Here is a 16774-nt window from a genome sequence, read left to right on the forward strand (position 1 = left end):
GACGGCGCTTCACCCCAATCGGGGGAGAGGCACTTATTTTTCTGTATTATTCTGCACTACTGCATTTTTCATTAGTAGCATCTGTATGCTGCCTACAGTCTGCTGGATTGGGGCAGGAGATAAATTGCACAAATAAATCACATCAATAAATTATGATGTCAATTTACTTAATAATAGGAAAGTTATTGAGAAATTAAGTAGATAATAAACTAGCTTGCAGGCCACATTTCTGAATCTGACCTCCAAGTGGGACCCAGGCAATGAAAAGTTTATTCAAATGCAGACAGATCTTTTGGAATTTTTAAAAGAGCTGCGAGGAGTCTCCTACGTAACCCAGGCAACTAAAGTAAATTCAGATACAAGGAATACTACGATCCATATGTATTTATTCACTGCATTTTTAACCTGCTAGATAGCAAACATTTTCAGGGTAAAAAGCAACTTGTGCATTTATCTCTCCCTTTGAGAAAACAATATACAAAATGTTGTCGCCTAAGGGAAGCAATAGAATAAAATATAACAAAATATGCAGAAATCACCATCCCAACAAACTGACGTTCAACATTAACTTTTGTTTCAGACTAAAATCTTAACGCTCGAGAGGGGAGGGAGGGGGTAGACTCGAACCGAGAAAGCCAAGTTCAAATTCACGCTGATGGAAACTCTCTGGCAGGGTTCAGACATATTCCCCAGACCTAGGTTAACAAACTGCACCTGTTGAGTTCTCATGACGTGCCTGAGCAAGCAAATCCATCTTACTGGGGCTTACTGGTCCTCACAAGAAGATGAACCATAAACAACCCAACTCCATTTCCCTCAAACCTAGCGTGTTGTGTGAATCTCACCACTGCGGGACTTGGGGCCAATTCCTATTTGCCAGCTGAATGTGGTTGTGAGAATACACTTGTGGGATATAACGTGTATTCCCTCCTGGCCTCTGAAGGAAAGTTCAGATGGAAACATAAAGAATAAACTTGTGGGTTTCTCATTTTTGCAAAATTACCACTTTCACTTTTTCTTATTTTCTCGCTTTCCTTTTTGCAAGCTTGGTTCATTGTACCATTTGCCATCTGCTTTTTTTTTTTTTTAAATGAAGATTTGTATTATTTTTGTGCACGCTGCTCCAAATATCCATATTTTCTTAGCAACTGCGTAACGCCTGCAGTTCTGGCTGACCGTTTTCCTTAAGATAAAGGCATTTGTGTAGGCTGTCTTCATGAATAGAAGGTTCTTGGGCAAAGGTGTCCAAACAGACGTTATTTTATATTAGCATTGGCAAACTGCGTCGCAAAGTCCCGAGAAAGACCAGTCTCAAAAGATAAGGGAGCCTCACAAGGTGGATCCGTGTGGAAAACGCGCAAATGCATCAATAGGCATGGCAAGCTGAACTAATTCTCGGCGCAGAAAGCGGGCAGGCCGGGCGATTCAGCCTCCTTAAATCTCTGTCAGTCGGAAGGCGTGCCAGCTCGCTTGCCTCTCCTGCGATGAAATACCGCAGGGGTGTTTCTTGCATTACAGGGTTCGTTAGGCAAAGTAACTGAAACAGAAGGAGTCTTGGGGCAGAGGGCACCGTCGGGTGGCCATGGGTGAAAGACACCGAGGTCTTTACGAAGCAGCATCACGTCGGAGGCCGCCTCCAGGACATTGGGAAGGGGAGTTGTGAAAAAGGGAAGCCCGTCTCTCTCTCTCTCCCCGTGCCCCCTCCTCTTCCTCACACACGCGTGTCCCTCGCGTACATCTTGGAAGTGGCGGTCTGCAAGGACGGCGGATTGTACGGGATGGTCACTGCGGGAGGCAGGTAAACCTTCTGTAAAGCGCCAGGATAGAGGTCGCGCTCCGAGCTCGCGTCTTGGGGCCAGGAGACAAAAGACAAAGACGTGGAGGTTAGCAAACTGGGAATCGTAGACATTGTCACCACCTCCTAGAGTTGAAGGTAATCTGGGGGATGCAGAGCATCCATTGGAAAAGATGCTACAGCGCATGCAGGGAGCCAAACGTAGACTGTCTGCAACTCTTTAAAGCAGCTGCTTCGGTAGCTCTCACATGAACTTGGGGAGAAGTGCACCTGCATAAAGCAGTGTTTCTCCACCTTGGCCGCTTTAAGAGGTGTGGACTTCAACTCCCAGAATTGGCTGGCTGGGGAATTCTGGGAGTTGAAGTCCACACCTCTTAAAGCGGCCAAGGTGGAGAAACATTGCCTTAAAGAGCTGCAGACAGGGACTCTGGTTGTGCCTCCACGTACCTTGAAACTCCCAAGTCCTTGGGGTGCAAAATGATTGCTGGAATCATTGATGCTCATTGTCTGTACGCTAAACCAGCATTTCAGGAAGCAGGGGAGTCTGCAGGCTATAGTCAAAAAGGTCAAGATGGTGACCAAAGGCCAGCTTTATGCTAAGTCTGAGAAGGCGCCAGCCTGAGGGGCTGCCCTTTCTTTTGAATCCTTCTGAAAATTGGGTGGGAGGTGGTGTCTTCAATGCGGCCTAAGGGTGCCATATTGCTTCAGCTGTGGTGGTTGAGGCGATGCAACTGAAGCTCCACCTGGTTTGCATGAGTGTTGCACACATGATGTACGAATGGAGCTTCCATCACATCGTTGCACCACCATCTTGATGTTTGGGACCATTCCCTGCAGATACTGCTGTCGGGAGGGGTGGAAGGTAGTCCACCTCGCCTGAAGGTCTCCCGATTCCCTAGACTGATCCTTTCTGTCCTCCAGCAGGAATGAGACCCTCTACTGGGCCTTTTGTAAAGGACAACTCTGCAAAAGTTCAGGCCACCTCGTACATGTGGCCATGTTCCATGCATCTGCCTTGGCTCACCTTGGAAGAGGCTCACGCAGCAGGTTAAGAAGGCCCCGGCTAGGAAGCACCCCAAAGAGCCACTGAGTCCCAGCCAGCATGACCAGCCAAATTTATACTGGATGCCCACAAAGACATTGTGCAAGACCAGGGTGGAGCGCTCCACGTAGACCCCGACAGCATACCAGATGGAGCCGATGAGCCCGGGGAGACCTATGAGAAAGAGAGAGAAGAAGCTGTAGGGTTCCTATCCAGCACCACAGACTCCTAGAGCTGGAAGGGAGGTTGGAGGTCTTGTAGTCCAACCCCTGCTGAGAGCAGGACTCCCCAGACCATCTCACACCAAATGGCTGTCCAACCTTGACTTGAAACCTCCACTGATGGAGACCCCAGGACTCCAGGAGGCTGTTCCATGTCCAAACTCAGTTATGGTCATCCCTGTTCCTAAACCGAGCTCCCCGGCTTTCGTACCTGGAGCAGAGCTCCCCAGGGGCAAGGCCATGTCTTACTTTAGAGCAGCTTTTCTCAACCTTAGCAACTTTAAGACGTGTGGACTTCAACTCCCAGAATTCCCCAGCCATCCATGCTTAAAGTTGCTAAGGTTGAGAAATGCTGCTTTAGGACTACGGGAGGATTCTTCAGGACTGAAGCTCTGAAGCCACAGAAGCAGCATTGGACCAGGTGCATGGAAGCGTGTACACACGTGTCTCTCCAGCACGAGAGCTCAGATCAGGTGCGCTCTCCCTTCTCCCTTCACATGGAAGGTCTCTTTAGCACGACTTATGCCCAGCCCTTCTGCACATGGTTGAAGGCACTCAGCTTGGCTGGAGCTTTCAGGGCAGGGGGGAGAGGGGGGGGGAGTTCAGAAGCCCAACCAACTAGAAAGGAACCAGCCGCATCCCAGCCTTGGGGCTGCAGCCAAACGGGTCAAAAATGAAGATTTTCTTTCTCAGCCCCCAACAGGGCAAAAGAAAAGTCCTGCATGTTAGAATTCAAAAATGGCATGCCCTTTGAGGCCTGTCAAGATTCATGTTTTCTTTTTCCTTTGATTTTATTACCCTTCCTTCCTTCCTTCCTTCCTTCCTTCCTTCCTTCCTTCCTTCCTTCCTTCCTTCCTTCCTTCCTTCCTTCCTTCCTTCCTTCCGGCTGCCCATCTCAAATACATGACTCTGGGTGGTTATTATTATTATTACTATTATTATAATTATTTTGCTTGTCATCTTGGGTCAATTTGTTAAGTTCTGTTCTTCCTTTCTCAGTAACCTTTGTGAAAAGTTAGGAGTCTCTGGTCACAGGTTAAAACTGGAACTGCTTTCTCCTCTCCCAATTTTACCGTGGACCTCTTTTAACCCCTCCTCTCCAAACTAGGAAGGAAAGCAGGGGGTCTGCGAGGTATGGTCCAAGAAGTCAAGTTGGCGGCCAGGATGGTGTCATCCAAACTTTACCTGTTTCGATCGCACTGTCGGGGCCAACATCGTGACTTCTTGGACCATACCCAGCAGACACCCCTGAAAGAAAAACTTAGAAACCATTGAATGGTAGGACCTCTTACTCCAAAGAAGCTCAGCAGAAGACACCTTGAAGCCTGTGCTCTGCATCTTCTCTTGGGTCCAAAGGTAAGAGAAAGTGGTGACTTCCGCATCCTGCAGCCAAAAGGGGCTGATCTCCCCATCTCATGAGCATCTCAGGAGAGATGCACCTTCTCAAAGGTCCATTGCACAATGCCATGAATGGGAGAAAGAGCTCTGGGGCCCCACGTAAGCCCCCACATCTACCACCCCCCAGCCCAGCCCAGCCCAGGCTAGACCAGACCCTGTGGGGAAAACTACCTCCTGTTAAGAGCGCCAACCCAGAGACAAAGCAGATGCGGTTTTTGATGCCTGGTTCATCCAGGAGGAACTTCACACAGTCAAGGCCCAGGAGGAGGAACACAAATCCAAACCCAGCCAGGAGGTCAGCGATGATCAGCAGAACCCGGGTCAGGACCAGCTTCACTGCAACAGAAGCAAGGGGTGGGTTGGAGGAAGGAAGACGGAAGGCGCCCCCCGCTCTGGGGAAAGCCCTGAACCCGATGCTCTCCAGCTTAGAAGGAGATCTTTGGGTGAAGGGGGGCTTCCCAGAGCCACCCTGTGCCTTTTCTCTCTTGAAGGAAGCTGCTGGAGCCTCTTCAGAGGATGGACCTTCTAGATCAGGGGGTGCTCAAGCAGAACCCCATGACTGCATGGGGCTCTAGGCACTTTGGATCCCCCAGAGATCATCTAGCATCAGACGGGATTTTTTAACAAGACAAAAGAGGAAGGCGGGATTCACACAATACATTAATCCCACAGCCCAGGTTAGCAGAACACGGTGGCTGTGCTGGGCTGTGCCCAAATAATTAAACTCTGCGGGGGCTTCACAAATTTGCTTTTTGCATTTAAAGCAGAGCCAGTATGTTGGCTTTGTTTGCTCCGTCCTGGCTGCCAACATTTGTTGGTTGGTTTGTTTACTGGATTTATGTAGCCACCCACTCAATCTGCGACTCTGGGTGGCGCGTAAGAAGTTAAAAACAGCAATAAAACCCCCAACCAGGCCCCCAAACGCCTTGCATCGGGGGCAGCTCACACGCCCACCTAAACGACCCCCAAACAGACTGCTGGGGAGAACGCCCACCCTGTAGTCCCCCTAAAAAGCCACCAGGGTTGGGGGCATCTCCGTCTCGGAGGGGTGGGCTCTTCTGCGGGGCAGGTGCCGCCACGGAGAAGGCTTAACGGAGGGAACCCCGAGCATGCCTACCCGTCAGATCTCACGGGAAGGGCAGAAGTCACTGGAGACCCGCGCTCCCCCAAGGACCTGGCCCTTGGGGGCCCACGCAGGGCTTTCTAGGGCAGGACCAGCCCCGTCTTTCCACAGATCTGCTTCTTTCTGACCCACTGCACATGCTTCCCTCTTTGGTGGAGGAAGCCCAAGTCTTGGGGTAGGACGAGATGTCTGCCTACCTGGGTGCTCGGCGAATATCGAATCATATTCATCGCAGGTCGTTATCCCATCGAAGGCATTGGTGACACATTCCCACCACAGGCCACGGCACGTGGCGCTCAGCTAGAGGAGATGAACCCATGGTTATTCCTGTGGTGGTTACAAGGCCCCGCTCCAGGCAGGGTAGGCATTTTAATTCCACAGCTTGGGAAACAAGGGTTGCATTCACACAACTACTGAACCTGGCTATTGATCTAACCCGCTTTCCCCTGTCACGCAATACACTGAAGCAGACGCTGACCATCATGGCTGAGTTTACACAACATGCTAAGCCAACCCGCTCCCCACCCCAGTTTTGATCAAGCTTAGCATGTTGTGGGAAAATCTGCTCGTCTTTACCCGACGTGGTGCATTGTGTTATGTGAACCCTGTCAACGAAGGAGAGGAGAGAACGACCGAGGTGTGGAGAGTTACAACGACAAAGGGGGCGTGGGTGGGAACCCCGGATGGAAAACGTGTGACTCAGATCCTAGCAAAGGCGATCGGATGCAAATGACCAGGTGATTTAAGTAAGTAAAATGTTGCTTGTGAAAGGCCAGAGTGGTTTGCTAGGGGGCAGTGCCCCCTATCTGAGAAAGAGGTTTATTTTGCCTGGGGAAAGGCACTGGGGGCTACCCCTGCCCCCCCCCCCCCCGTGGCTATTCCCAGAAGGACGGGCTGAGGTCCCCCCAAGAGCTGAAACTGGGCAAGGAGGTTGTCCATCCCTGCTGCCCTCGGGAACTGTCCGGTGGTCCGGATCCGGAGAAACGTCCCAGAAGGTGCCCCAGCCCTCAGCGGGCATCTTTCTGGTGGGCAGCAGAGGGCTTTCTCCAGCACTGCTCCGGCTCCGTGAAAAGGTACCTCTTTCCCCTGGCCTCGATGCCGAATTGTTAATCATGACAGCATTCATGTTAACTGTGGGGATTCGATGTCTTATTAAATTTTTGTTGACCAGCTAGAGGTGGGGCTCACATTAAAGTGAATAAGAAGGAGGGGGTAATAGAGGGGGAGCTGCCCCTCCTCTTCTCTGCCCCCCTCCAGCCACGGCAAAAGGGTGCCTTGCCAAGCCGCTCTTTCAAGGGACCCGGGTTCGTGATGCCCCCGCCACCTTTGGAGAGGCAATGGGCTGGTGAAGTGAGAAAAGTGACTCAATCTGTCAGGGATTAACACCCGCGGCCCTCGGCGGTGGCCATTTAGCGTTCACCCTTGAGCAGGGAAGTGTGAAACGCAGAGGCAGCCAGCCTCAAGGGCATGCTAATGAAGCTGTAAGGGCGGCGGGCATCGCCCGTGCCTTTCCACCAGCAGGGCAAGGTTAAAAAAACCTCTGCCCGCTCCGAAGACCGCCAGCCCACCCCTTCCCAAGCGGGCCTGGTGTTCTCTTGGCACTTTCCTTGTTCTCCCGGGCGAGGCCTCCTGTCCGCACCACCTGGCTTACCCCCGAGCCCAGGGGCCGTGCTCACAACGCCTGCCACGGGTCCATCTCACGCGCCGCTTTGCACCACATCCTAAGACCGTGGCAGTTCCCACAACGCACTAAACCATATCTAGACATTATGGGAGGAGAACCATGACAGTCTGTGGTGGCCCAAAATCTCAGTAGCCCTTTTCCGACTTGTCAATTTTATTCCAAGGCAGAACCTTCCGTGAGAATAGGAATAAAATTGGAATAACGCTGATGAGTCGGAAAAGGGTTCCTTCTGATTTTAAACCATACCTACCAACCTCCTTTCAGTCTAGACTAGTACACATACAAACCCAGCCAGGATCATCCTAAACCATTCTGGAACTGGGTTCACCCAACATGCTTAACCAGGTCAAGGAAAAACCAGGATGAATTATTCACACGACAGGCTAAACTTGGGTAGAGTGAGTCTTAGACAAACCCAGCCATTGGGCTGCGCAAACCCAGAGCATGGATTAATTCAGGAGCCAAGTGAAGCGAGTTGTGTGAACGCAGCCATATCGTCATCAATGTGCTTGAGCAGAGCATCAGTGATGGGAGAGATGTTCTCCTTTGCTTTTATGGACTGATTTGACTTGATTTGATTTGATTTGATTTGTATGGCCACCCATCGCAATGACCCTGGGCAGCTCACAACAGGTAAAAACAACAATCCAATAAAAACAAGTTACGCAAGTTTTGTGTAGTTAAGCATAGGTTTTCCCAGCTGAGTATCTTTGCAGGTACTAGATCAGCTAGAAATTCTGGGAGGGGATACCCCACACTTTTGGAGGGCAGCAGGTTGGGGAAGGGTAGTTAGTGGTTGCCAGGTTTACGCTCCTGGGCCAGGGGTGTCTGCAGGATTCAGTCAAAAAAGTCAAGATGGAGCAATTGAAGCTCTGCCTATTTTTTATCTGCGTCGCCACTTGAATCTTTGACCACACCCTGCGGACATCCAACTGCTGTTCCAGTGGCTCGATGACCCTTCAACCACTAGGCCCTTTGCATCACAGGCACCTCAAACAAGCTACAGAGTCACCATACATCAATGTTTCCCGACCTTGGCAATTTGTGTAAACTTCAAATCCCAGAATTCCACAGCCAGCATAGCCATCGATGAGAATTCTGGGAGTTGAAGTCTACACACCTGGAAGTTGCCAAGGTTGGGAAACACTGCTTTAGATGAAGCTCCATCCCTGGCCAATGGATTCATTTCAGATGTTTTAATCAGCGCATCCTGCATAAATGCACCAATCCATCCTGTCCTAGGTAACGGAAGTCCAATTTCTTTGCTTTTAGGGGAAAATCTTGAGCTCCATCGGTGCTTTTCTTTGGTTTTTGCGGGGGAGGGGGGGAGGCCAAACAGGCAGACCTGCTTTGAGACGCCGTCTGCCGTCTGCCATTTTTATTGCACATTAAAAAATAAAAAATAAAAGGGGATCCAGATAAATCAGGGATCCCCTTTTAATAATTGAGAGGCAATCCTAAGTACGCAAGCATTACTGAGTGTGAACTTTGTGGAATAACGCAAGCCAAAAAGTCTCTGATCTGAACAAACAGCCTTCTAAACGTGGCATGGCGTTTTGTTTTCTGGGGTGGTTCCTGCGACTTGGACACCTGCACGGCAGGCTGAAATTCCACCGGTGGCATTTCCCTTGTTACTGCTCTTCCTTGCCTTGGGAAGCAGCGCCTGGCAGATTCCTGCTCTCCGAGCACTAGCCGGCTCGCTGCCAGAAAGAAAATTCACCGATGGGAATCCAGCCATCGGTGGGCTTCCAGGTGGTTTCTGACTCAATGTGCAAGGCCCCCTCCCCCCCGAGATGCTGCTGGGGCTTTACCTCCAGGGAGTCATCTGTGTTCACCATCCAGCAGTCGGTCCAGGTGGCCGCAATGAGGAAGCCCGCCGAGAAGAAGGCGCAGGAGCAGCCCACGTACTGGAGGAGACGCTTCATGTCCTCTGCAACGGAGAGCCGGCTGGCTGCCCCCACCCCGTCTGTAGGGCAAAGCCTCCCTGCATTTTCCTGCTGACCGCCTGGGGCTTCGGCCAATGATCCCACGGTCCATCGCCTGGGAGGAAGAGGAGGGGGGCCGTGGCGGGGTGCCGAGCAACCCGGAGGGGCACCCAGTCATGCGCCTGCATTAAAGCCCTCCTTAATCATCCGGGACTTTGGAGGGGGGCCGCCAGAGGGAGGAGGGCAGGCCCCCCTAGCAAAGGTGTGGGCGGCACTCGCCCAAGCAGGCCAAGGAAAGCTCCCGCAGAGGCACCATCCACGCCACCAGCAAGCTTGGCAGTGCCAACCCTGAAGGGCCATCCAAGGCTCAGTGTTGAAGGCAAGCCCTTGGGGTGAGTTTATACCCCGCTGACCTGGAAAATAGGTTAATTCAGTAGCTCCTGTAAACCCACCTCATTCAATTAGTTTTTGGCTTGCCCTAATGCAGGGTTTCTCAACCCTGGCAGCTTTCAGAGGGATGGACCCCAGCAAGCGTTCGGAAATGACCCTCGCCCCATGACCCCTCACAATTCACCCATCAGGAAGGGAAAGAAGCCTGAGCGCTCCTTTTCACGAGCCAAGGGATAGTCGTGTCCAAAACCCAGAGCCTTTCCTGAACTAGGAAGATCGTCCAGGATCGAAAATGTCCAATACGGATCTGTAATGGAGGAAGGAAGAATGAGGTGCTTACCTGGGGCAGGACATATCTAGCAGCTGCATTCATACAACCTGATTGGCCTGGTGAGGGTTAAGCTGCGTTAGGCTGTTGGGGCATCAGCGTGTGGGGCAAACCGAGTCTTTCGGTCAGCTTTAGGCTCTACCTGCTCTGCACACTCAGAAAATACGTCAGTTTGGTAATCCAGTTAACCTGTGTTCACACAACATGTTTAACTGGGTCAAGGGAAAGATCAGGGGTCTGCCTTTGTCAGGGAAATAAATGTTGATGCTAAACCAGAGTCAGCATTGGCTCACTCACTCACAGGTGTGAGCAATAAAAAGCTTAGGCACAGCTAACCCAAACTGATTGGCTACAAGTGGTATAAAAGAGAGCCTAGCAAGTTTCTCTCTCTGCTATGACTACGTCGCTGTTGAACTGTATCTGCTCTTGAGTTCTTGGCCTGATGTAAGTCGCTCTACTGTTATTTGTAAATAGACTACACATGAAGAAAAACTATGGACCATCTGGTTGTTTTCTCCTAATACCGATCACTAGTTAGCAAACTGCTTTGTCCTCCTCGACAGCATTTCTATATTACACTAAGTATTTTTGGAGTTTCTTTAGCATCTTCTGCAAACCCATCTCGTTCAATTAGTTTTTGGCTTGCCTTAATGCAGTGCTTCTCAACCTTGGCAGCTTTCAGAAGGGTGGACTTCAACTCCCAGAATTCCCCAGCCAGCCATGCTGGCTAGAGAATTCTGGGAGTTGAAGCCCAGCCGTCTGAAAGCTGCCAAGGTTGAGAAGCACTGCTTTAATGTGTTGTCCAAATCCAGAAAAATGGGTTAATCTAGTAATGAGGATAAATGCATTGAATAAATGCAGCTATTAATTAAGGGTGGGGACAGAAAAGAGCCTGCATTTTGAATAATTTTCAGCGTCCCTGCTCAGAAATGCCCTCTGCATATTGCAATTAGGAAGAAGGACAAAAGTGACCGGATTTAAAAACTATACTTAGCAAAGAATTGCTACATTCATTAGAAAGCCCTTAAAAAAAAAAACAAACAGAACAGAACAGAACATGAAATGCTTTGAAATTCTCCAGACTGAACGAAGCTGTAGGGCAGTGTTTCTCCACCTGGGCAATGTTGGACTTCAATTCCCAGAATTCCCCAGCCAGCTATGCTGGCTGGAGAATTCTGGGAGTTGAAGTCCACACATCTGAAAGTTGCCCAGGTGCAGAAACGCTGCTGTCGGGTATTGGATTCTTGTAAGTGTGTTAACTACGCTCGTGATCCAACCTCGGGACGTTGAGATTCCTGCAGACTGTCACTCGTTCTACCAGTTTCCATATAGCAAGCAAAACCTGTCTTTGGCTGGACCAGGAGCACGGCAGCTAAGTTCGTACAGAATTTCCGGCCTGTTTTAGCTGACTTGAAACCTGTTTCAGCAAAGGGGTGGAGAGGGGATGCCCCACCCCAAAGTTCCCCAGCGTGGGCCAAACGCAACGTGCATTTTCCCCAGCAGGTGGCGCTGGGCTCATTCTTCCTGCCCGGGACTGAACTCCAACTGGGGAACCACACCTGGGTGTAAAGCTGTGAGAAACGTCTGAGCCCCACTTTGCCCCTGTCAGTTAGGAAAGGTTTTGCAATCCCCCCCCCAAAGGGATCTTCCTCATTTCCTTATTAGGGATCAACATTTCTCCCCTTGGCTGAGATTAAAAAATGGATGATTACGTGGGGTTGGTACTTGGATGGGAGGCCACTAGGAAATCTCAGGATTATAGGCTAGACAGGGAACAGGGGAAAAAGGAAAATCCTCAGAAGGCAATGATATTCCACCTCTATTATAGCCAAATACCCAACAGGAATGTGTCTATGATGTCTCTTGGAGTTGATTGTGATTTAGGGATATACAGGTAGTCCTCATTTAGTAACTGCCTCATACAGCAACCGTTCACAGTTACAACGGTGATGAAAAAGTAAGTTTGCGACCAGTCCTCGCATTTATGACCTTCACAGGTCTGTAAAGCAAAGGAAAGCTGCAGTAAGATTGTAAGCACAGCTGCGATTTCACTTAGTGACCGCTTTACTTAACGACCAAGTTGCCAGTCCCAGTTGTGGTCGCTCAACAAAGACTACCTGTATACATTTTTACTTGTTTTTCTTCTATAATCTCTTTTTTTATTATTATTATTTATATTTATTAAGAATTTTACATACAGTAAAAGTGAAATTAAAGAAAAAGATAGCAAAGAAAGAAAGAAAAAGAAAAAAGGTGCAGAAAAAGAAAAAAAGGAAAGAAACTAATTATAATGATTTTTGACCTTCTTTTCAATTCATAGATAATAACAAACCCATTGTCTCCTCTCTCTTACCTATTCCAGAAATCCCTTCAACCCCTTATTTAATTCTCATCTTTTCGATCATTACAGCCATAAATCATCATTTCCCTTTTTTCTTCTTTTAGCAAAAAGTCCGTAAAAGTTTTCCAGTCCTTTTGTTGTCTCCCTCCATGTTCCCAGGGTGGAGAACAAGGGAGCCCCAACCCTTTGATCCCCATCCCAGTAACCCTGTGAATAAGGTGGGCTGGCAAAGGCAAGATTCACACAACAGCTTGTGAATAACTTCACTGGGGAATTCACTTACTTTCTGCTCCCACAATACCCGGAATCACACATTCACTAAATGGACTAGATTTGCACATATGCTAAGCCACCCCCCGCCCCCCAAAAAACTCTCCTAGGTTAATGCCAAGCCTGGCGTGTTGTAGGAAGAGGGGTATCTGTTGGGGTCAAAAAAGTGAAGATGCTGGGCACAACACTGGTGGAAGCCCTGCCCCTTTTTCACATGCATCTGATTGTGACTCTGTGCCGGCCATCTTGCAGGATTTGCCCCCCACGCACAGATCCTGCTCATCCTCTTCTGCCTCCCTGGCTTTCCTCTCAGTCGTTTATCTCACTTACGGAGGTTTCCCCGATCACTCTTCCTGGCCGATCCGTGCCTGCTTCTCATCTTGCTCCATTTGCTTTGCACCCAGAAGATGCCCATTCAACCACAAAGCACACATAAAACTCCACAAACGGGCATCCCGTCCACCCCACCCCAAGGCCAGGGTCAGTAGCCAGGCCTTTAAGGCTTTCTGGAGCATCATCATGGTGGGAACCGTGCCGATCTCAGCTAGACACCTGCCATGAATCGGTCCCAGCCTGTGGGTGGCTGTGCTGGGGTCAAGTCCATACAGCTCTGTGACCCTGCTTGATCCGGGGCGGGGTTCAAAAAAGTCAAGAGGACAGCTGTGACTGTGCGATCAAAGCCCCGCCCCCTTTTTATGGGTGCTTTCTCCGTCCTTTGCATAGTCACAGCCACCACCTTGACTTTTTTGAACCCCCCCCCGTGGACCCCCTTGGAGCTGTGCACGCTCTGAAACTGCTTCTGAAGAGATATTGGGCCCTTAGCACGCGTGCAACCGCAGCAGCTCTCTGCTATATCTGAGGCAGCCCATCTTCTCCCAGGCGTTCCCTCAGCCTGGAAAAACCCCGACAGGGTTGCTTTAAAAGTCACGTGAATGTCACGAGTATCAGAGGAAGCTGAGGTTCCTGAGTCTGGCCGGAGGGACTGTGCAGCAACTATCAGGCAGAATTTTATGGTTTTACTGTAGGATTGTGCTCTGTTTCTTCCTGGAATTGAGAAGAAATGATTTATGCTCTCACATCCCCCTTCCGCCCTAATGGGTCGGCATTTCTTGGCAGTTTACCATGAAGCATTAAATCAACTTCTTAAAAAATGACATGAATTAACATGAAGGGACATTTTATCATGCTTGGTGGACATGTAAAAAAGCTAAAAAAAAAAATGGATTCAAATACAGACATTGATCCAGAGGATTTTAAAGAGTAATATTCAATTAAGCCAGAACTTTTCCTTCTAGGATTGATGGATAAACAATTAGAAAAAAGTCATGGAAGATTATTTCAATATATGATTACTGCAGCGAGATTACTGTAAGATGGAAAGATTTGGCACTGCCCGCCAGGGAGGAATGGTTGGTGAAATGGACAGAACTTGCTGAGATGGACAAAGTGAGTTCTTTGATCAGAGAAAAGACAATATCTACATTTATTGCTGACTAGAAAACCCTTATGGACTTTTTGCGTACAAATAAAAAAAAAGAATTTGTGATTTAGGCTTTGATGATTAGACAGGATAGATTATAGAAAGAAGAGAGTCCTGATGTAACTTTGGAGAGAGACATTAAAATATAATTGTACTTATAACTGCTGTGAAGAATATCGGAAACTACTTTTTTACATCTTTATATCTTCTTTACATTTTTCTCTTTTTTTCTCTTCTTTTTTCTTATTGCACACTTAGCTTTTTCAGTTATATCTTTCTTTTTTGTTTTCTCTTTCTAATTTAGTTCATAGTAGTTCTTATTATTGCTTTTAAAACTTTTAATAAAAATCACAAAAACGATATGAATTAACAGCCACACAGGGGTGGATCCAGCAGGTAGTCAAAAAAGTCAAAGTGGAGGCCACAACTGTGCGATCAAAGCAGGCTAGATTTGTAGGCTAAGATAGAAAAGAGGTAGAACCTACAGGTGAACCTCTTCAGACGTCCTGCATGGTCGTATTCACACAATCCACCTAAGCTGGTTACTGAATTAACCAAATGTTGTTTCTCCTCCCTTACTGCGTTGGTGGGCTGTCACCCAGCAGCCCTGCTTAAGGTGGCCAACTTCCTTTGTTCCAAGAGTGCAACAGGTGGATCTCTTGCATAGTTGCTCAACCAGTTTGCATGGTATTTTGACTGCTCCAATTTACCAAAGTTCTAACCTCTTCACGGGTGGAGTCTGTCACGGTGATGGGGCAATGTCTTGCCACGTAATCTGGGATCTTTGGGCTTGAGGTCTCTGAGGAGGTGGAGAGGGCGCTTTGTTGGGCTTGATCCTTGACCCTCCTGGCTCCTGAAGAGGTTTGGTGGGACTATGACAGGCTGAATCAATGGAGGTGGTCAATGCCTCCATTCAGGAGAGTGATCCTGGCAGCTTTGAAAGACATCCTCCCTGGCTCCATCTGTATTTCACAACTTTTGGGGTATCCCTAACCTTCCTTTTTCAGAGAAGGTTATTAAGACTGTGGTCGGTGTACAATTGCCAAGTACCGAGGAGAAGCAGATTTTCTGGACCTTTTCAGTCAGGATTCAGACCAAGACCACGTTGGCCGCTCTGGTGGAGGACCTTCGTGGTGACCTGGGTGGAGGAAGCGCCTCTCTCCTGCTCCTTTGGGACCCCTCGGTGGCTTTCGACACCATTCGCCATGATATCCTTCTGGACCGCCTGCAGGGTTGAGGGTGGGAGGAGCTGTCTTGCAGGGGTTCCGCCCCTTCCTCGGGTGGGTGGGGGCAGGAGAGATCGGCCAGTGGTCATTCCCTTGTCATTTCCTGCCAGGTTCCATTCGTTCTCCCCTGCTTTTCAACTCACATGAAACTGACATCAGTTTCCGTTCAGGGCACAGACTCATCAAAATGCTGATGACACCCAGCTGTCCATCACTGCCTCAGGCCACACAGGAGATGCAGCCATTGCCCTGACCCAGGGGCTGGAGGCTGTGAGGAGCTGGATGGGACGAAACAGGCAGAGGTTGATCCCAAGCAAGATGGTGGTTTATTGAGGTTCTCAACATCTCTGATTTTGCCTCTCGATGGGGTGGCATTGCCCCTAAAGAAGCACCTGTACAACTTGGGAGTCATCCTGGAGTCACAGCCCCTGCCGGATGGACAGGTGGAGGCTACAGCCAGGAGGGGGCCTTGCCCAGCTTCGACTGGCATAACGGTTGCAGCCCTACATGAATCATGAGGACCTTCCAACAGCAACTCATCCCTTCGTCACCACTTGCCTGGACTACTGCAATGCACTTTACATGGGGCAGCCTTTGAAGACCACCCAGAAGCTTCACTTGGTCCAAAATGTAGGAGACCCTGAAAACGTGGGTGTGGAGCACCTGTGCATTGGGCCCTGCACTGACTCCTGTTAGCTTCTGAGTGCAATTCAAAGTGATGGTTTTGACCTTTAAAGGCTTACATGACTCATCACCAGAGTACTTGGAGGACCACCTTCTCTAACTAGTTCTAACCCGCCCCCCCCAAGCTCAGGCATCGCTGGAGAATCCCCTTGTGATCCCCGCCTTCCGTGTGCTAAGTGGGAAGAAGGCACACAGGCCTCCTTTTTCTGTTGCTGCGTTTACACTCTGAAATCGCCTTCATCCCCAAAACGCGGTCAGCCCAAATAGCATTGGCTCACTTTGAACTATTAAAATATTCTAGAGAACTTTTTGGATGGGATGAGTTGATGATGAGTTAACTATGTGATTATCTGATTATTTCTTTACGAGTAATTTTGCTTACAGTTGGTTATTTTTCTACTTCTGCTTTATATTTTACACTTATACCGTGGATGTTTGATTGTAGTTTTGGGGGGTGGGGGTGGGGGTGGGGGTGGGGGTATGTAAAGTGGTTTGCAAATAAAATGCCCTCTTCATCCTTACCTGGTTCTGGTTTAAAGTGAACAAGCAGAGAAGTAGACCGTGATGCTAGAAGACATAGTGGAGGCTTGCTACAGTTGTCCAAAGGCTTCTGGTCAGAGAAGAACCCATTTTCCTGTCCAAACAGGCCCTAACTGGTGCACAATTTGGGGGTCCTTCTGGACTCATGGCTCCTGCTTGATGAGCAGGTGGCAGCCCTGGCTAGGGGGGGCCTTTGCACAGATTCATCTTGGGGGCCAGTTGTACCCTTCTCTGGACCGGGAGGCCTTGCTCATGATCACTTTTGCCTTGGGCGCTTCCTGTTTGGATTATTGCAATGTCTCTACATGGGGCTGCCCTTGAAGACCC

At 49.2% G+C, this 16774-nt stretch overlaps 1 protein-coding gene across 1 annotated transcript; it reads right to left on the reverse strand.

The window, feature by feature from the left end:
• Positions 1–1711: 1711 nt before the first annotated feature.
• On the reverse strand, positions 1712–9237 carry CLDN16 (claudin 16). The gene is made up of 5 exons (XM_007439572.2): positions 9075–9237; positions 5777–5879; positions 4628–4792; positions 2820–3011; positions 1712–1848 (listed from the first exon to the last, which is right to left on the reverse strand). The coding sequence occupies exons 1-5, from the start codon at positions 9186–9188 to the stop codon at positions 1712–1714; spliced, it is 711 nt and encodes a 236-aa protein (XP_007439634.1). The 5' UTR covers positions 9189–9237.
• Positions 9238–16774: the final 7537 nt, after the last annotated feature.

This window comes from Python bivittatus, unplaced genomic scaffold (assembly GCF_059951505.1).
Source record: "Python bivittatus isolate LINGU-HERP-01145 unplaced genomic scaffold, Pbiv_v1 ctg000980_np1212, whole genome shotgun sequence".
NCBI classification, from domain to species: Eukaryota; Metazoa; Chordata; class Lepidosauria; order Squamata; family Pythonidae; genus Python; species Python bivittatus.

Coding starts and splice junctions, on each gene's coding strand:
- CLDN16 (XM_007439572.2), bottom strand. CDS start 9,188: ATGAAGCGTCTCCTCCAGTACGTGGGCTGCTCCTGCGCCTTCTTCTCG. Junction 4,793..5,776: donor GATATTCGCCGAGCACCCAG/GTAGGCAGACAT, acceptor CTTCTGTTGCAG/TGAAGCTGGTCCTGACCCGG. Junction 1,849..2,819: donor CTGCGTGAGCCTCTTCCAAG/GTGAGCCAAGGC, acceptor CCTGGCCCCAAG/ACGCGAGCTCGGAGCGCGAC.